The sequence below is a fragment of the Peromyscus maniculatus genome, chromosome 22 (assembly GCF_049852395.1).
Source record: "Peromyscus maniculatus bairdii isolate BWxNUB_F1_BW_parent chromosome 22, HU_Pman_BW_mat_3.1, whole genome shotgun sequence".
NCBI lineage: Eukaryota > Metazoa > Chordata > Mammalia > Rodentia > Cricetidae > Peromyscus > Peromyscus maniculatus.
This window is the reverse complement of record NC_134873.1, coordinates 14,231,272-14,251,907: the sequence shown is the minus strand read 5'-3', so window position 1 is coordinate 14,251,907 and position 20,636 is coordinate 14,231,272. Positions and strand designations below refer to the sequence as shown.

Below are 20,636 nucleotides of genomic sequence, written 5' to 3'. Positions count from 1 at the left end.
GGTAGCCCAGGCTGGCCTTGAACTCACAGAGATCCGCCTGGCTCTGCCTCCCGAGTGCTAGGATTAAAGGCGTGAGCCACAGCCCCCCGGCGTGTAATTTTATTTTAAAGGGATTGAGTCTCTAAGGCCATATTTTCCTCCAACTCTGAATAAAGACATTGTCTCTGTGGGGCTGGAGTTAAGAGCACTGTCTGCTCTTGGAGAGGACTCAGGTTAGATTTCCAGAACTCAAAGGGTAGCTCACAATCATTTATCACTCCAGTTCCAGGGAATCTAAGCCTTTCTTCTGGGTATATTGGTGAGGATGACTTTGAATTCCTGATTCTCTGCTTCCAGTTTCTAAGTGATGGGATACAGACATTGGATACCATGCCCTGTTGTGTGGTGGAACCCAGGGAGAGCCTGGGTAAATGCTAAGCAAGCATGCTACCAGCTAAGCTGTATCCTCAACCCCAAACTATAAGTAGATCTATATTCCTATCCTAATTTCTGTTTCCTAATTTTTTTGTAAAACTGGAAACTGAGGCAGTGGGTTTATTTTGACCTACATGGCCAGGAACAATAGTAACAATCGAATCAGACAATAATCATCAATGGATATCAAATTGCTGGCAAATACTTGTTGATAAACAATATTTAATTCATTTCAAAATATTTTCCCATAAATAATAAAGCATTATTGACAAATATGGCACACATTAACTCACACTGGAGAAACAGGCAGACATTATTTCAACTCAGCATAATCAGGAGTGGAGGATATTAACACTGTATACATCTTGAGAACACAATGTTGTTTCTGTACTTTCTGCACAAAAACATCATGAGGAAGAAATGTAGATATTTTCAAATGAAGGGTTAGTCTACAAAATATCTAGCCTGTCATTTTGAAAAGTATCAAGGTCATGAAGACAAGGCACAACTGATGAACTGTTCCCATCCCCACTCCTGGGTGGTAGGAATGAACCCAGCATCTTGTTCATGTTGGGGGCAGGGGTTCTACCATTGAGCCAGGCCCTTAGGCCCTTGCTGGGAGATTCTACATCCTGAACTTTATCACCTAGCCCTACCTTTAAAAGATATCATTCAAACTTTGAAAGGGCTTTGAAAATTATATGGTAATACAGGATTAATGTTAACTTTCTGATATTGAAAGTTGTTAACTGATTATGGAAAAGTGTGCTCATATTTAGGAAGTAGCTGAGCATGATAGCACCTAAATGCATTCCTAGTTATGTGGGAGGCTGAAGCAAGAGGATTATCATGACTCAAGAACAGCCTAGATTACGGGGTTGGAGATTTAGCCCAGTGGTAGAGTGCTTACCTAGCAAGCGCAAGGCCCTGGGTTTGGTCTTCAGCTCTGAAGAAAAAAGAAGAAGAAGAAGAAGGAGAAGGAGGAGGAGGAGGAGGAGGAGGAGAAGGAAGGAGGAGGAGGAGGAGGAGCAGGAGGAGGAGGAGGAGGAGGAGGAGGAGGAGGAGAAGGAGAAGGAGAAGGAGAAGGAGGAGAAGGAGAAGGAGAAGGAAAGAAGAAGAAGAAGAAGAAGAAGAAGAAGAAGAAGAAGAAGAAGAAGAAGAAGAAGAAGAAGAAGAAGAAGAAGAAGAAGAAGAAAAAGAAGAGCCTAGATTATATTGTAAGATCCTATCTCAAAAACCAAAAAAGCAGGAGGGCGGGGGGGGGGGGGGGGGGGGCTGTACTCAGTGGGTAGAGTGCTTGCCTAGCTTGCGTAAAGCCTGGGCTTCCATCTCCAGCATCAGATACCAAAGTGGTGATGTGATGCAGGCCTGCCATCCCAGTCCTCAAGAGATAGAGGCAAGAGCTGTAGCCCTTTGGCTACTCAGCAAAATAGAGGTCAGCCTGGGATACATGAGATCCTGTCACAGACAAAAACAACAAAACAAGAATAAAAAAAGATGGATAATGTATAGCCCCATAATGGCAATATGTGTATCATTGTAGATCAAGTGTATATTTAGAGAGATAGAGGCAAGGGGAATACTATAAAGGAACCCCCCCCCCAGAAGGATTACATAAGTTATTTTGAATCAGTTATCCTTGGAGATAGTGAACAATAACAAATAAGTGGTGTCAATCTGAGACAGTGCAAACGTTGTTCAGCAGATGTCCTTGCATAAACATTTTTGTAAAGTTCCAATGTCCTCTGTAATCACTTTTGTTATGGTTGTTATGGAGGCATGGATGAGTGAAATATCCTCTTTTATAATTTCTGTTTTTTTTTTTTTTCTGTTGTTTGTTTTTGATGACACAGGGTTTCACTATGGCTGTTTAGAGCAGGCTAACCTCCAACTCACAGAGAGTCGCCTGCTTCTGCCTCTGAAGGCTGGGATTGAAGGCCTGTTCCACCACACACATTCAGCCTTTTAAACTCTTTTTTTCTTTTTTTTGGTTCTTCGAAATAGGGTTTCTCTGTAGCTTTGGAGCCTGTCCTGGAACTTGCTCTGTAGACTAGGCTGGCCTTGAACTCACAGAGATTCACCTGCATCTGCCTCCCAATAGTGCTGGGATTAAAGGCGTGCATCACCACAATGCGGCTTTAATTTTCTTCTTTCTTTCTTTCTTTTTTTTCAAGACAGGGTTTCTCTGTTGTTTGGAGCCTGTCCTGGAACTTGTGCTGTAGATCAGGCTGGCCTTAAACTGCTTTTTACTATTGCTGCAGGAACTAAACAAAAGTGACTCCACATTGTTTCTGATGTTAATACTCAAAAACAGTTACTAAAGTCAGGTGTGGTGATTCAGGAGAGCCATGCCCACACTTAGAAGCAGGAGTTCAAGGTCATCCTTGGATCAATAGCCTGTTTAAAGCCAGATTGGGCTTCTTGAGAGCCTGTATCAAAAAAAGAAATCAAACAAAAACAGCAACAAAATGGAGCTTAGGGGTGTAGCTTGGCGCTAGAGCACCATGAAGCTCATGGCTCCATCCAAAGCTGGAATAGTAATAGCAATAAATAATGAAAAGTGAGGGTATGATAACACATGCTTGTAATCTTACACTTGTAAGGTAAGGCAGCACCTGGGCTACATAGCAAAACCCTGTTTCTAACAAACAAACAAAAAATGATTTAATAATTGCTAATGTTTGTCTCACAATGTTCATATTAGTTAATGTGTCCCCAGGGTCCTGAACAGTACTGGACCATAATAATGCTACCTTATGAATTTTCTTTTGTTGTTGTTGTTTGTTTCTCTTGATATGGTCTTGTGTAGCTCAGGTTGGCCTCAAATTTCCTATATAATTGAGGGTGACCATGAACCTCCTGAGTGCTGGTATTATAGGCATGTACCACCATGTCCAGATTATATGGTGCTGGTGATCAAGATCAGGGCTCTGTGTATGCTAGGCAAGTTCTACTAAGTGTTGTATTTTTATTTGTTCGTATGTTTGTGTGTCTGAGTGTGTCTCTGTGTGTGTGTGTTCAAGTAGAACAAACAAGTTTGTATGCATGGGTATCTCTCTTTTCACCTTATTCTCTTAAGGCAGGGTCTCTTAGTGAAACTAGTACTAGATTGACAATCAGTAAGCCCCAGCCACTCTCATGCCACTCATAACACTAGGGTTACAGGAGTTCAAGGCGTCATTCAGCCTTTTTTATGTGGGTTCTAGGAACTTTAACTCAGATCCTCATGTTTGCCAGGCAAGAGCTCTTGCCCACTGAGCTGTCTCCACAGCTCTTTCTACTATCATCTCTTGATCCATTTGTTTGTTTGTTTGTTTTTGAGACAGGGTTTCTCTATGTAGCCACCCTGGCTGTCCTGGAACTGACTATGTAGACCAGGCTGGCCTCAAACTCACAGAGATCCACCTGCCTCTGCCTCCTGAGTGCTGGGATTACAGGTGTGTGCCAACACTGCCCAGCTTCTTGCTCCATTTTTAAAAAATGTATCTCTTGCATGAATGAGTTACGAATAAAAGATGTTGGCTTTAGTCTCCTCCACAGCCCACAGCACCCTAACCCTTCTGGGCTGGTTTAGTGATCATACCATCTCTCCTTACCCTAGGATTGGTAAGTGTGATAAGGACGAATGCCTAGCACATACGAAGCTCTTGATTCCATTCTAGCACCCCACAGCACTGGGAAAGTGGAGGACAGAGGATCAGAGGTTCAAGGTCATCCTCCGCTATAGAGCGAGTTCGAGACTAGCCTGATCTACACAAGACTTTGTTTTCAAAATAACGGGGAAAAAAGAAGCGTAAAGAAGTCACTTGGCAAGTGTCGCGTTCAGTTTTGTGGCGGAGTTGTTTACTTAAGTGCGCCTTTGTTCTGCAGCAGGCGCTGGCAGCAAGTCTAGAGCTTGAGCTTGGGTTGGGGAGGAGCCGGGATGAGGCGGGGCCCATTCTGGGGGCGGAGTCAGAACACGGCAGGGGCGGAGCCAGAAGCTGCGACGCCGCGGGGCCTGGACCGCCCAGGACGTCCCCGTAACTGCAGGCCCCACCTCCTGGGGCGTGACGTGCACGATGATTGGTAGATGTGGTTGAGAGGCGGTCTCCATTGGTTCGCCGCGCTGTCCGCTCGGCGGGCGGTGCCCGGACGCAGGTGCCGGCCGGAGCGGAGCAAGCAGCTGCAGACGGGCCGGGCCGGGCCGGGACCCGGGCCAGGGAAAACCGAGGGGCCTGCGCGGCCGCCCGGCCCGGCCGCAAAACAGGTAGGCACGGAACAGCGGGTCAGGTCCGAGTATGCAGATGGGTCCAACTCGGTTCCGGGTTCGAGGCTCCGGCTCAGTACTCGGGCGGAACAGCTAGGTCTGCACTCTTGGCCTCGACCCTGCTCGGGACGCAGGCACCTCGATTTTTATTTCGGGGCTGGTGAGAGGTCTCGGTGCCTCAGCGCGCAGCAAGAACCTCCGTGAGCCTCGGTTTCCCCATCTGTGAAAAGTGGGTCATCCCGGAGCCAACCTGATTTAGGAGATGGTTGATGAGGAAAGCGCCAGGCATACAGTAGGTGGTTAATAAGTGGCTCATGTCACTCTGTAACCCTCTGTTTGGATAATAATTAACATTATAAAGAGTTGGGCGCTTCATAAAAAAGCTACTCAGAGTGCAGAGCACTGAAATTGTTGTTTTTCAAACGCTAGTCAGGGACTGCCAAGATGGCTCAGCTGCCCAAGGTGCTTGCCTGAGTTCTGTCTCAAGGTGTCATGGTGAAAGAAAAAACTGACTCTAGAAAGTTGTCTTTTGAACTCCATAGGCACACCCTTGCATGAGTACGCCCACTTGCATATGACCAACTGCATATGCACAAACACACACACACACACACACACACACAATAAATAAAATTGAAAACACTTTTTAAAAACTCTGTAGTCAGAATTTATGTGGTTAGTGGGAAACATACGAGGTGGAAATACTAAAAATAATTCCTCTCGTCCAAATGAGCAAATTGACACTCAGCAAAGTTTAGGCTGTTGCCCGAGGCCGCACAGTAAACAAGAAGCAGAGCTTCTGGGATTAGAATTCAGTTTCTGGACTGGGGATGTAGTTCAGTACTTGCGTAGCACACACTAGGCCCTGGGTTCAATCCCCAGTACACACACACACACACACACACACACACACACACACACACACACACACACTCCAAAATAAAAAAGACAGATGGGGCCCAGAAAAACAAATTAGCTTGAACCAGGACATACAACATCAGAGGCAGAACCAGGATAAAGCATGTAGGTCATGGGCTATGGTGGCACATATCTATTGTTATCTCAGGTACTCTGGAGGCTGAGGCAGGAAGAGTTCAAGGCCTGACTGGGTCACTTAGTATAACCCTGGTTTTGTTTAGTGCTTTTTTTTAAATTTTAACTTATTTTTTATTTTTATTTTATTTTGTTTTTGAGACAAGGTCTTACTATATAACCTTGTCTGTCCTGGAACTCCATATGGAGACCAGGCTAATTTTGAATTCATAGAGATCCAACTCACTCTGCTTCCCAAGTGCTGGGACTAAATGTGTGTGCCACCATGCCCGGCTAGTTTTTAATTTATGTATGTGTGCCTGTATGAGTTTATGCCTATTATGTAAGAACCCTCAGAGGCCAGAAGAGGGTGGTGGATCTCCTGCAACTGCAGTTAAAGGCAGTTTTGAGCCACCATGTAGGTACTGGGAACCAAACTCAGGTCCTCTGCAAGAGCAGTAAGTGCTTTTAACTGCTGACTCATCTCTCTAGACCCATGATATTTTAAAACATTTGTTCTTTTATTTATTTGTTTTGTTTATGTGTAAGTTTGTGAGCTCTCACTCACTACAGCACATGTAGAGATAAATCATAAGACAGCTTTTGAGATTCAGTTCTTTCCTCCTACCATGTGGGTTCTGGGGATTAAACTTAGCTCATCAGACTTGGTGGTGGCAAGCATCTTTCCCTAAGGAGCCATCTTACCAGTCTTTAAAATAAAAAAAAAATTTTTTTTTAAAAAAACTTTATTTTATGTGCATTGGTGTTTTTTGCCATGGGTGTCAGGTCCTCTGGAACTGGAGTTACAGATAGTTGTGAGCTGTCATGTGGGTGCTGGGAATTGAACCCAGGTCCTCTGGAAGAGCAGGCAGTGCTCTTAACCACTGAGCCATCTCTCCAGCCCCTAAAATAAAATTTTTAAAAAATTAAAAGAAAACCCTGGAAGCTGGGCATGGTGGCACACACCTATAGTCAGTCCAAGCATGTAGGAGCATGAGCATGGTGACTGCTGCAGGTTTGAGTACAGCCAGGGTCACATAGCCATAGAGTCCCTAAGACTCTAGGTGGAAAAAAAAAAGAGTCTGGAATGTAGCTCAGTGATATTCAGGGTTCAATCTTTAATATTACACATTGGGGGAGGGGGCGGTGGTACTCATGAAGTCTGGTACCTTTTCCTGAGAATCTATAGGCAGTTTTATGGTTGCTGAGGGAGGGAGAGACATTCTCTTTAATGATGTGATCACTGGTAAGGTGCCCAGACTCCAGAAGTAAACCCTTTCCCATGCCCCTTGTTGGCTCACTCCTTCCAAAAAAAGTAAACACAGAATCTGAGTGTGATGGTGGCTGCCTGTAATCCCAGCACACAGGAGGCTGAGGCAGGAAAATTACCAAGAATTCAAGGCCAGTGTGGGTTATGTAATGAAATGCTGTTTCAAAAGTGAAGCAAACAAAGGAACAAATACTAGTGGCTGGTTTTTGAATACTTGTTGAGCTGGGCAGTGGTGGCCCAGACTTTTAATCCTAGCACTCATGAATCAGAGGCAGGCTGATCTCCGTGAGTTCAAGGCTGACCTGGTCTACAGAGGGAGTTCTAGGACTGTTACACAGAGAGACTCTGTCTCAAAAAAAAAAAAAAAAAGAAAAAGAAAAAAAGAATCCTTAGTGCTCTTGCAGAGGACCTAGGATCAGTTCCCAGAACCTTCCTGGTGGCTTACAGCCATCTGTAACTCCAGTTTTAGGGAATCCAACTCCTTCTGACCTTTTCAAGCATTCACTGAACACACATAGTGAACTTATGTGCATGCGGGCAAAAACTCATACATATAAAATAAAATGAATAAATAAAATTAAATAAGTCAACAAAAAGAACTAGTGTCTCTTGAAGACCAGATAACTCACTGTACAGTTTAAGTTTAAATCCTGGCTCTGTCTCTTTCCAACTGTGTGACCTTGAGTGAATAGGCATCCCTTCTGAACTTTGGCCTCGTCTTCAATCAGTGAGGCTAATTATACTTTGGTTGTGAAAACCTGATGAAAGCCTTAGAACTGTTTCCCATTATAGAGACTGGCAGGCTAGCCTCTAAGGCTCATCTAACTGATTCTTCCAATTTGTTACAGAGTTGGGAATGAGAAATGAATACAGCAATACTGAGTGCAATCACTCTGTGCTAGATCTAGGGCTGGGTGCTAGGGACAGCAAGAAGAATGTCTGACAAAGTCCCTCCTTTCCAGAGTCACTGAAGTGAATGAAGACAGGCATGATAGGTTCATTAACAAACATTTCAGAAAGGACCCCATGCTATGAGGTGTCTCTTTAGCCATAGTGGTCCAAGAGATGTACTCCAGGGATGTGATCTTTGAAGGAGACACTTAATAACAATTGTTTGAAGTTTGAACGTAAGCAGATAGCTTGGCAATCTAATATTTTGTGTGTATTGTTTATTTTTGAAACAGGGTCTCCTGTAGCCCAAACTGGCCGCAAACTCAATATATAGCTGAGGATAACCTTGAACTTCTAATCTTCCTGCTTGCATGTCCTAAGTGCTGAGATTATAAGTGTGTACCCCCATACTCAGTTTTATAAGGCCATAGGGAGCAAACTCAGTGCTTTGTGCATGCTAGATAACCATGCTACCAGCTGAAACACAAGCCCAGCTTCAGTATCCAGTGTTTAATACATTTTTGCTGATGTTACTTTTTAAAAATTTATTACATTTTGTGTGTATGTGTGTGTGTGTTTTCTCTTCTACCATGCAGGTTCTAGGAACAGAACTCAAGTCATTAGTGCCTTTACTTGCTGAGCCATTTTACCTGCTGATATTTGTTTTGTTTTTTGAATCGAGGTCTCTTGTAGCCCCACCTGATCTCTAGCTCTTTCTGTAGCCAAAATAAGCATGAACTCTTGATCCTCCTGCCTCTGTGTTTAGGATGCTTGTGCATGGCTTGTGCTACCATGACCAACATTTCTATGACTATTTTAGCAATTTATGGACTAGTATGAGCAGATTTACTAGTGTTGGTGGACTTCCTCCCAATAGTAGGTAAAGTAAGGAATTGTGATGATTCTTTTTTTTTTTTTAAGATTATTTATTATGTATATAGTGTTCTGCCTGCTTGTATCCCTGCAGGCCAAACAAGGGCATCAGATCTCATTACAGGTGGTTGTGATCCACCATGTGGTTGCTGGGAACTGAACTCAGGACCTCTGGGAGAGCAGTCAGTGTTCTTAACCCCTGAGCCATCTCTCCAGCCCCATGATGATTCTTGTAAGCACAATTGTTGGTATAAATTCTAAGATCTGTCATCTTCTAAAACTTGGAAGACAGAGGCAGGTGGATCAAGAGTTCTAGCCTGAGCTATATAGTGAGACCCTGTCACCAAGAAAAGGGAGAGAGAGAGAGAGAGAGAGAGAGAGAGAGAGAGAGAGAGAGAGGGAGAGCGCGAGCACGAGTGAGCACTGGGAGTGTAGTTCAGTTGGTAGAGTATTTACCTAGCATGCACAAAGCTCTGGGTTCCATCTCCAGAACTACAATACACCAAACATGGAATTCCTGAAGTGGGAGTATTTGGAAGATGAATTTCAAGAGTTCAAGGTCAGGGCTGCAGAGATGGCTCAGGGTTAAGAGCACTGGGTGCTTTTCCAGAGGACCTGGGTTCAATTCCCAGCATCCACATGGTAGTTCACAACCATCTGTAGCTCCAATTCTAGGGGATCCGATGCCTCTTTTTGCCTCACAGGCAGCAGCTGTACATGTGGTACATAGATACACATGCAGGCAGATACACATAAAATAAAATATAAACAATACAATTTAAAAACATTTAAAATGATAGTTCAAGGTCATCTTCGGTTAAATAGTGAATTCTAGAAATCCTGTCTCAGAAAAAAAAGAAAAGAACTGAAGAAAAGGAAAAAAATCTAAAACAAATCTTCAGAGGTCGAGATGGACTTTTTTCAGCATCCGTTCTCTCAGAGGGCCCAGCACTTCCCCACTGACCTCTCAACTGTACATGCTGGTTGACAGAACATCAGTGTCCACAACAAGGCAGTCCTGGCCGATGCCCTATGGCTGTTATCTTAGGTTCTCAGCTTTCCTCATGGCTGTCTGACTTTGGTTGATACTTGCTTATCTGACCTATGGTGGCTCAGCTATGGAGGCCTCGGAGGTCGTGCTGGGTTTTTAGCTGAGCTCCTCAGGGAAGAGCTGGTCTGTCAGCTGTCTGGGTGCAAAAAGTCAGTTAATCATTTACATTCCATGTATTTTAGGTCTCTGGTTTTCACAGGCAGGGCTGGTAAGAGTTGACTTGGGGCGGAGCTGGCCCTATCAGTTGGAACTTACAAATACTATTAGGGTTGCTGTGGGCTCTGGATTTTACTCTTAGAGACAAGAATCTTAGATGTTGGACAAATTGAAACCAGTGATCTTTGGCTCTGGATTGATGTCTTAAGTAGCCTTCTGTTCTTTCAGGGATTTCTCAGAAGAGTCAGGCATGATGCCACAGTCCTATGACCTCAGCTACTTGAAGAGCTGAGGCAGAAGGGTCTTAAGTTCAAGGTCTGACTAGACTACAGACCAAGCTCCAGGCAAGGTCGGCCTGTGTAGCTTGGAGGTACTTTCAAATTAAAACATTACTGGACAGTGAGATAGATACCTCATAGAGTAAAGTGCTTGCCACCAAGCCTGATGACCTGAGTTTGAGCCCCCAAAACCCACTTGGTAGGAGAGAACTGACTCTTGCGAGTTATCCTCTGACTTTCACATGCACTCGGTGGCACATCCACTCTCTCCTCCATAAATGAACATAACAAAATTAATGAAAAAATTTGAAAATCAGAAAGGAAAAGTTTTAAAGTGTATGTGTGGGGGGGGGCAGGCGCGGGGTGCAGAGAGCTAGGAGTGTAGCTTAGTGGCAGGGTGATTGCCTGGTAAGGCTGGTCTCTAAGTTCATATCCTGCTACTAGAAAGGAAAAAACATTCTTAGAGAAAATTTACACAGAGATTGGAAAGCTGGAATTCCCTTCTTGCAACACTGGAGAAGAGGATGAGGCTGCATAGGGTTCCTTTTTGCTTATTGGACCCTGAGGCAGAGGGCAGAATTCCACCAAAGTCATGAAAAGCAGACTTCAGAGCGGTTTGCTGAGGTATTCACTATTTCCTGTAGCCTCTCTTTGGGAACTGAGGATAGAACAACTGGTCTTATGGACACATACATGTGTCATTTCCTTGACGAATTGAGATCTCCAAGAGTGCACAGTCCAACAGAGGCCATGAGTCACAAGGGGCCTGAATGACTCACCATTCTGATGCTGTGCAAAACACTGAGTTTCTAGTTCTCTATCTCCCTCCTCCCCCTGCCCTGCCCTGCCCTGCCCTGCCCCGTCCGCCGTCTGTCCGTCCATCCGTGTGTGTGTGTGTGTGTGTGTGTGTGTGTGTGTGTGTGTGTGTGTGTATGTATGTGTTGGTTAGGAATTGAACCCAGAGTCTCACACATGCTAGGGCAGTGTTTTACTACTGTTCCATCTGTCACAGGCCCTCATTGGATTCTAGGCAGGTATTCTACTTCTTTAGTCATGCTTCCAACCTCTCTATATGCATTCTGTTTTCATTAAAGACAGCTTACTGTGTTTTTAGTCCTGTCTCAAGGATCTGGTCTTAGCTAGAACAAGATGATCCTGGCTGTGGAAAAAACTGAGTGAAGGGCCAGGCACACAGTAGGTGTGTTGTAGCTAGAGTTTTCCTGCCTTGCCCACAGTCAGGACAAATCTTTGTCACTCGCCAGTCCCACAGCCGCTCAGACCCAACCAAGTAAACACAGAGACTTATATTGCTTACAAACTGTATGGCCGTGGCAGGCTTCTTGCTAACTGTTCTTATAGCTTAAATTAATCCATTTTTACAAATCTATACCTTGCCACGTGGCTCGTGGCTTACCGGCATCTTTACATGCTGTTTGTCCTGGCGGTGGCTGGCAGTGTCTCCTTCTGCCTTCCTGTTCCTTCTTTTCTCCTCTCTGTTAGTCCCGCCTATACTTCCTGCCTAGCCACGGGCCAATCACTGTTTTATTTATTGACCAATCAGAGCAACACATTTGCCATACAGAACATCCCACAGCAGTGTGTAGTTACTTTCAATTGCTGTTCCATGTGGAAATGTAATATGGAGGCTGATTTGTAGCATTTGGAATTGGGGCCATGCCTGGCTTTTTCTAGAAGACTGAGAAAAAAATCCAACCCAAGCCCCAGCTGTCCTCAAAGCCTGGGCTAAGTTGGGTATATCACATAGAGTTCTCACATCTACATTTTACAGATGCAAATAGACATTCAAAGAGGCAAGTCTTAGAGTCCTGTCTTCGTGTCAGTTCTGTTGCACTGATAAAATACCTTGACAAAAGCAACTTAGAGGAGAAGAAAGGATTTATTTTAGCTCACAGTTCCAGGTTACAGGCCATCTTTTCAGGGAAGTCACAGCAGCAAGAACTAGAGGGCATTTGTCATATCACATTTATAATCAGGAACAGAAAGCAATGAATGCATTCAGGCTAGTGCCCAGCCCACGCTATCCTTTTCATTCAGTCCAGTGTGTAGCCCACCTTTGTTCAAGGGGGGTCTTCCCACCTCAACTAACCAATTAAGAAAATACCTAGGGCTAGTCAGTGGTGGCACACACCTTTAATCCCAGCACTCAGGAGGTGGATCTCTGTGAGTTCTAGGCCTGCCTGGTTTACATAGTCAGTTCCAGAACAGTCAGGGCTATACAGTGAAACCTTGTCTCAGGAAAAAAAAAAAAAAAAAATGAAATTGTCAACTAAAAAACAAACAAACCATTGATTAGGAAAAAAAAAAAAAAAAAAAAAAAAAAAAGGGCCTGGTGGTGGTGGCACAAGCCTTTAATCCTAGCACTTGGGAGGCAGAGGCAGGCGGATCTTTGTGAGTTCAAGGCCAGCCTGATCTACAGATCAGGTTCTAGGACTGCCAAGGCTGCACAGAGAAGCCCTGTCTCAAAAAGAAACAAAGAAAGGAAGAGAAGGCAGGGAAATACTTAGGTAGAAGGGACTCCAGATGTTTCAGCAGGTAAAAGCACTTGCCACCAAGCCTAATGACCTGAGATCAACCCTCAGGATCCATATTGTGGAATGAGAGAACTGACTCTTGCTAGCTGTCCTCTGACCTCCACATTCATGCTGTGCACATACATAAACGTACACAAGACAAACATAATTTAAAAAGAAAAAATCCCTCAAAGGCACAACCACATCCCAACCTAGTCTGGACAGTTCCTCATGAGAGCCCCATCCCACAACCACATCCCAACCTAGACAATTCCTCATGAGAACCGCTACCCACAACCACATCCCAAATAGTCTAGACAACTCCTCATGAAAGCCCCTTCTCACAACCACATCCCAGCATAGTCTAGTTCTTCATGAGAGTCTGTTCCCACAGCCACATCCCAACATAGTCTAGATAGTTGAGAGCCCCTTCCCACAACCATATCCCAACCTAGTCTAGACAGTTCTTCATTTCTCTGTGTAGCTTTGGAACCTTTCCTGGAACTCACTCTGCCTCCCGAGTGCTGGGATTAAAGATGTGCACCGCCACCACCCGGCTTCCCAGGTGATTCTTGATTGTGTCAGTTTGACAACTAAATAACCATCACAATCGCTGACAAGATGGAACTCAAGAGCCAGGCATGATCTAAAATCCACCATTCAGAAGTCTTAGATCTTAAGTTCCAGGCCAGCCTGACTATAGAGTGAGTTCAAAATAGGGACTCAGAGTCGGGAGACCACTTTGTAGGTAAAGGCCAGCTGCACAAATGTGAAGACTTTAGTTTACATCCCCAGAACCCATGTAAAGCCAGGCATAATAAGCCTCAATCCCAGTCCTTGTACTGTGAAATGGGAGGTGGGGACAGGAGAATCTCTGGAAGATGGGGAGTCAGCTGGCCTAGTGTACACAGTAGAAAACAAGAGACTCTGTCTCAGACAAGGTGGCAGACATGGGTATTCTCAGACCTTTGACCTCTACTCATGTGCCTTGGTACACACTCACTTGCACGTACACATACATTTGCAAGCACATGTATACAATACATACATACCTCAAAAAAAGAAAAAAAGAGTAACCCAACTGTTACTGTGACTCATTAATTTTGCCTTTGATCTCTCTGCTGGCCTCCCCTCAGGCTCCTGGGACCATGGGCCTCAGGCCCTGAGGACAGACGGCTCCTTGTGGCCATGACGACAGGTGACTGTTGCCACCTCCCTGGCTCCCTATGTGACTGCTCTAGCAGCCCTGCCTTCTCCAAGGTTGTGGAGGCCACAGGCCTTGGGCCACCCCAGTATGTGGCACAGGTGACTTCAAGGGATGGCCGACTGCTCTCAACTGTCATCCGGGCTTTGGACACACCGAGGTGAGTAGTGACCATTAGTATCCTGGCTTTTGTCCATTTCTTTCTGGGTTGAGTGATTTTCTCCTAGTCTGAGGTTAGGTCCAGTCACTGAGAGAGGCAAAGGGGTGAACATGCTGGAGAGAAGAAGCCAAATACAGAGGTTGGAGAGATGGCTCAGTGGTTAAAGAACACTTGCTGCTCTTGCAAAAGATCAGAGTTTAGTTCCCAGCACCAACAATGGACAGTTCACAACTGTCTGCAACTCCAGCTCCAGGAGATCCACCACCCTCTTCTGGCTTCCTTGGGAACTTCCTCTCCACAGAGACAAATACTAAAGAGACTAAATAGTTGGGTGTGGTGGGACATGTCTGTAAATGGGGCTAGGGAGATGGGGCAGTTGATAAAGTGCTTGCTATGCAAGCTTGAAGACCTGAGGTTCATCCCTGGAATCTGTGTAAAAAGCTGGGCTTGGTAGCCTGTGTTATAATCCCAGGGAGAGACAAGCAGATCTCTGGAGCTCTCTCAGCCAGCCTGCCTTAATTGGTGAGTGCTAGGTCAGCTAGAGACCATTCTTTAAAAAACAAGGTGGACATCCCCTGAAAAGCCTGATGTTGACCGCTGGCTTTCACACACACATATACACATGCACACAGATAGAAACATGTACCAGGCTTTTTGTTTTGGGTCACCAACCAGCTCCAAATCATCACACGGAGTCTTCCTATTAGTTATAAATGTTCAGCCTTATCTTATGCTCGTCCCACTAGCTCTTATAACTTAACCTGTTTCTCTTCATCTACATTTTGCCTCAGGGCTTTTTACCTTTCTTTCCTTTTGCATACCTTACTTTCCCTGCTTCTCATGTCTGGCTGGCTGGTGGCTGCCTGGCTTCTGGCCCCAGGTGTGTCCCTCTCCTCTTCCCTCATTCTCTCCTCCTTCTCCTCTCCCTTGCCTAGATTTCTCCTCCTACTTATTCTCTCTGCCCACCATCCCTGCCTATTCCTCTCCTGCATTGCTGTTGGCTGTTCAGCTTTTTATTAGACCAATAAGGTGCCTTAGCAGGCAAGGTTAAACAAATGCAACACATCTTTACATAATTAAACAAATGCAGCAAAAACAAATGTAACACATCTTTACATAGTTAAATATTCCACAACAAGAACACACATCCACACACAAAACTTGAGTATGGAGACGCATGTTTATAATCCCAGAACTGGAGATGCAGAAAGAGGTTGATCCCTGGGACTTGCTGGCCAGCTAGCCTAGCCAGTGAAAGACCTTGGCTCAAAAAACAAGATAGCAGTCAGTGAGATGGCTCAGTGGGTAAAAGCCTGATATTCTATCTACTTTAGATCCCTGGGATGCACATGATGGAAGGAGAGAATCAACTCCTGAAAGTTAGCTTCTGACCTCCACATTGTGTGCATGGCACACACATACCTACCTGTCCACTCACGCACACAAAATAAATGAATAAAATGTAATTTTAAAAACAAGGTAGACATTCCTAGGCCAATGGGAGACTCTGTCTAATAAACAAGGTGGATGGCTCCTGAGGAATGAACACCTGAGGCTTCCACAAGCATGTGCACACACATGCATGCTCACCAGCACCCATCTATACACCTTACATGAATGCTGAGGCAAGAGGATTAAAGTTTAAGGCAAGCCTAGGCTACAGAGAGTGTGAGACCATCCTAGTCTACATAGCAATATCTTTTCTAAAATTTACTAATAAATGAACAAATTGGGGCTGGGGATATGGCTTAGTGATAGAGTGCTTGCTTAGTATGAGCAAATTCTCTCTTCAGCACTAAAATTCTAGATTATGGGAAATCTGAAGATCAAGTGTTGAAAGTTGATTCATGAACTTTTTCTTGAGGAGATATAAACAAATGCTTGCTTCCTCCCTTGATATTCCTAGAGACAGGACACCAATTACAAACTAAAGTACAGTTCCACCAAAGTCTAGGTGTGGAGACCAATGAGTTTACTGAGGTTACTTAGAGAGTGTGGGTGGGTGGTTACTTACAGGAGCATGGGTACCCCAGAAGAGCTGTATCACCAGAAAGTCTCACCCAGCATAGATGATGACTTCCCCATAGCACCATAGATAGAGTCCCCTTCATGAATCTCCCATGTTCTGTATAGTCTAGCAACTCTTAGACCACAAGATCATGTGTAACTGGGAAATTAATCGAATATAGTTAGCAGGGAGAGGTGCAGGAGGTGGTGTCTGGGGTGTCAGGGGAGGGTATAGTGACCCTCCCACCTCCTCTTTGTAGGAGGGAAGGCCAACAGTCAGCAGACTGGATCTTGAAGGTTGTTTGCAAATAGTCCCAGCTACTCTGATGAAGACAATGAGAGCTATCATGCCCAGAAGATAGGGCTTTACACCAGTGACCTTGGGCTTTGGAGAAGCAGTGCAGGGAGTGAGAATTGTGGAGAATAGTACCTGGGTTGAAACTCCTGTGGATACCTTTCTCCCCCCACCCCCAAGTGATCTGGAACAGATTTCTGGTCAGAGTATTCTGAGAATATGGTATTATGGTCCTCAGAATGCGGATTTTGCTGCCTCTGTCCATGATGAGGGTATGTTCTAAGGAGCCCACTGGAACTAAAATGATCATAAGCTGAAAATGCTGGGCTGGCAAGATGGCTCAGTGTGTAAAAAAACTGGCTACATGTGCCTGACAACCTGAGTTCAACACTTGGAACACACGTAAAGGTGGAAAGAGAACCAACCACAGCAAGTTGGGTGGGAGAGACAGGTAGATACTGAGAGCTTATTGGCTAGCATACCAGCCTAGCTAAAAATGCAGACTTCCAGTTCAGTGAGAGACCCTGTTGAGGAAGACACTTGACATGGTGCTCTGGCCTACACATGCATGTGCACAGGCACATGCACCTGTAACTCACATGTGACACACCACACACACACACACACACACACACACACACAGTGGTTAAAATTCTTCCAGGCCTTCCTTCCTTCCCCTCTCTTTTCTCTTTTCTCCTTCCCTCTCCCTCCCTTTCCTTCCTTTCTTCTTTTTTTAATCTCAAGACAAGGTTCCATGTAACCCATTCTTACTCCAAGCTTGTTATGTAGCTTAACTGGCCTTGAACTCCTGGTCTTCCTACCTCTGCCTTCTAGTACTGTGACCATAGATGTACGCCACATTGCCCAGCTTCCTTGGACTTTTCACTTTTTTTTTTCAAGACAGGGTTCCTCTGTGTAGTTCTGGCTGTCCTGGAACTCCCTCTGTAGACTAGGCTGGCCTCGAATTCACAGAGATCTACCTGCCTCTGCCTCCCAAGTGCTGGAATTAAAGGTGTACACCACCAGTGCCCAGCTGAACTTTTCCATATCTGTAAAGTGGAATCAAGTAAGAGCTTTCCTCCGAGGCTCATTGTGAGAATGAGATAAATGAAGCCCAGAATTGCACTTAGAATATAGCCTATAGCCACAGTTCTGGAACCAAGGGGAGCCAAGGGGAGAGGAACATCAGTTTGAGATTGACTTGTGAACCCATGTCCAGCCTGGGTTATGCAGTGAATGCAAGTGAGACCCTGTTTCAAAAAGCAAAACAATTGAGCATGGTTGCACACATACTTAGGAGGCAGAGACAGGCAGATTTTTGTGAATTCAAGGCTAGCTTCATCTATATAACAAGTTCCAGGCCAGCCAGGGTTACATAGTGAGACTCTGTCTCTAAATAAATAAAAATAAATAAATAGAAAAACAAAGTTAGGCATGGTGACACATGCCTGGCATCCAGGACTGGAGAAGTAGACACAGGAGGACCAGGATTTTAAGGTTATCCTCTGCTGTGGTGGCAAGTTAGAGGCCAGTGTGGGCTACATGATACCCCGTCTGAAAACAAACAACAACAACAAAAAATAGGCTGAAGTCGGATGTGGTGGCCTATGTCTTTAATCCTAGCACTTGAGATCAGAGGCAGGCAGATCTCTATGAGTTTGAGGCTAGCTTGTTCTGCATAATGAGTTCCAAGACAGGGCTACATAATGTAACCATCTCTTGTTTGTTTGTTTTGGTTTTGGTTTTTGGTTTTTCAAGACAGGGTTTCTCTATGTAGCCCTGGAAACCATGTCTTAAAATAAATAAAAAGAGGCTCACAAAGATGATTCAGTGGGTAAAAGGCCTGCTATACAAGCATAAGGACTTGCGTTCAAATCCCCAGAATCCATGTAGAAATCCAGTCATGGTACTCAGGCCTGCAAACCTTGAGGTAGGGGTGGAGACAGGTGAAACTCCAGAAGCTCAGAGCAAGCCTGACACATACAGCACATATGAACATTGACCCTCCTCAAACAAGGTAGGAGTTTGTCCTCTGACCTTCACCCATGTGTCGTGACACACACATGCATACATATATATACATACATAACACTCATATAAGATAAATTAAACAATTAAACTAAATACCCCCCAAAGTGCCTGATACATGGGGAATGCTCAGTAAACCATAACTTGCTCCCTCTCTGCCTTTGTAAGAATTGCTGTTTCTGAGTTTCCAGGGCTTCCCAGAAGAAACTGAGCTGACGTGGCTCTTAAGAGTCTCACTACTTCCTTTCCCTGAGTTGGTTCCCAGAATAGGGAGTCCTTTTTCCTGTGAACTGTTATGTTTGTGTGACTGTGTGTGTGTAAATCAGAGTGTGTAATTAGAAAGGAACTGGGGAGCCAGAGAAGGAGGAGGACTCCGAGGACCAGCCACCCAGCTACACAGCAAGCCACGGAATAAGAGTAAGATTTACAGAAGTAAGAGAATGGGAAAAGCCTAGAGGCAAAAGATAGATGGGTTAATTTAAGTTAAGAAATGCTGGCTGTAATTCCAGCAATCTGGAGGCTGAAGGAGGAGGATGTCTATGGACACCAGGCCAGCCTGGGCTGTATCAAGTTCAAGGTTAACCTGGGATACAGACAAACCTGGGATACAGATACTCTCCATCAAACAAAGAAGAAAGCAACACTAAGACCAAGGATGCAGAGACAAGCAGATCTTTCTATGTTCAAGGCCATCCTGGTCTACATAGCAGGTCCTAGGCCAGGCAGGGATATATAGTAAGACCTTGTCTAAAAACAACATAATAAATAAGGAAGTGGAAGGCTGAGGGGGGAGACACTGCAGCCACTGCCAGGACAAGCAGCATGTGAAGACGCCGAAAGTACTCTGGATTCAGGCCCGGCGGCAGCCGGCAGAGACATTCAGTCCCAGCGGCGGTCCACAGAGGTAGACAGGCCCGACGGCAGAGACAAGCAGACGCAGGTAGGCCTGCGGCGGGGGCCGGTGGAGGTAGACGGGCCCAGCGGCGGCAGCCGGCAGGGATATTCAGACCCAGCGGCAGCCGGCAGAGACATTCAGGCCCAGCGGCGGTCCACAGAAGTAGACGGGCCCAGCGGCGGCCCGCTGAGGTAAATGGGCCCGGCGGCAGCGGCCGACAGGGTCATTCAGGCCCGGCAGCAGCCGGCAGAGACATTCAGGCCCAACAGCGGTCCACAGAGGTAGACAGGCCCGGCGGCAGAGACAAGCAGACGCAGGTAGGCCTGCGGCGGCGGCCCTCGGAGGTAGACGGGCCCAGCAGCAGCCCGCTGAGGTAGACGGGCCCAGCGGCGGCAGCCGACAGAGATATTCAGGCCCGGCGGCAGCCGGCAGAGACATTCAGTCCCAGCGGCGGTCCACAGAGGTAGACAGGCCCGGCGGCGAAGACAAGCAGACGCAGGTAGGCCTGTGGCGGCGGCCTGTGGAGGAAGACGGGCCCAGCGGCAGCCTGCTGAGGTAGACGTGCAGCGGCCGACAGGGACATTCAGGCCCGGTGGCGGCCCCCAGAGGCAGACAGACCCAGCGGCAGCTGACAGGGACATACAGGCCCGGCGGCGGACCGCAGAGGTAAACAGGCCCAGGGACGGAGACAAGCAGACACAGCTTGGAACAGGGACGCCCCTAACCCCAACATCTGGGGAAGAAGCTATCTCCGTGGGTCAGAACCAGAACAAATCTGAACACTCCGTCTGAGGACAACCCAGGGCCCAGCTGCTGATCCTGTGAAACCCAACAACTTGGAGGTGTTGGTGAGACTACCCTGCTCAGCTGAAACCCATCTGGGAGAGGATTCAGATGCCTACAGTTTAAAGTCTGAAGAAACAAGATCAGCTGAGGAGTTGACAAATGAACAAAAAGTGACCTGAGAACACAGAAGAAGGCGCTACCCAGACACCAAACCAGATCACCAGAATCATAAGTATATAATTCACCGATCGAAATCAGCTGCCCCTGAAGAAATAGCCCAAAAGCACCAATTTAACCAAGAACCCCTACTAAACCAAGACTAAAAATTAGAACAAGAGAGGCACTCTCAGACACAGACACCACCTGCACCTCACAGAGGAAGAGATGAGTAGGCGCCAGTGCAAAAATACAGGCAACAACATAAAGACCTATATGGCAACATCAGAACCTAGTGATTCTACACCTGCAAGACCTAAACATACCATGACAGAAGAAACAGAAGAAATCAACCCTAAAAAT

At 45.8% G+C, this 20,636-nt stretch overlaps 1 protein-coding gene across 9 annotated transcripts in view; it reads left to right on the top strand.

Annotated features, from left to right (window-relative positions):
* The first annotated feature begins 4,505 nt into the window (after positions 1-4,505).
* Marchf2 (membrane associated ring-CH-type finger 2) overlaps positions 4,506-20,636 on the top strand; it is a 36,173-nt gene continuing 20,042 nt past the window's right edge. For 2 of the 9 annotated variants that reach the window (XM_016009102.3, XM_076559594.1), the window contains exons 1-2: positions 4,506-4,660; positions 13,879-14,106. In XM_016009102.3, coding sequence (XP_015864588.1) covers positions 13,931-14,106 — 176 coding nt within the window. In that variant the 5' untranslated portion in view covers positions 4,506-4,660; positions 13,879-13,930. Of the gene's footprint in view, positions 4,661-4,727; positions 4,953-13,878; positions 14,107-20,636 lie in introns of those variants that run through there. The other 7 variants (XM_006990858.4, XM_042266794.2, XM_042266796.2 and 4 more) reach the window with 7 other exon arrangements.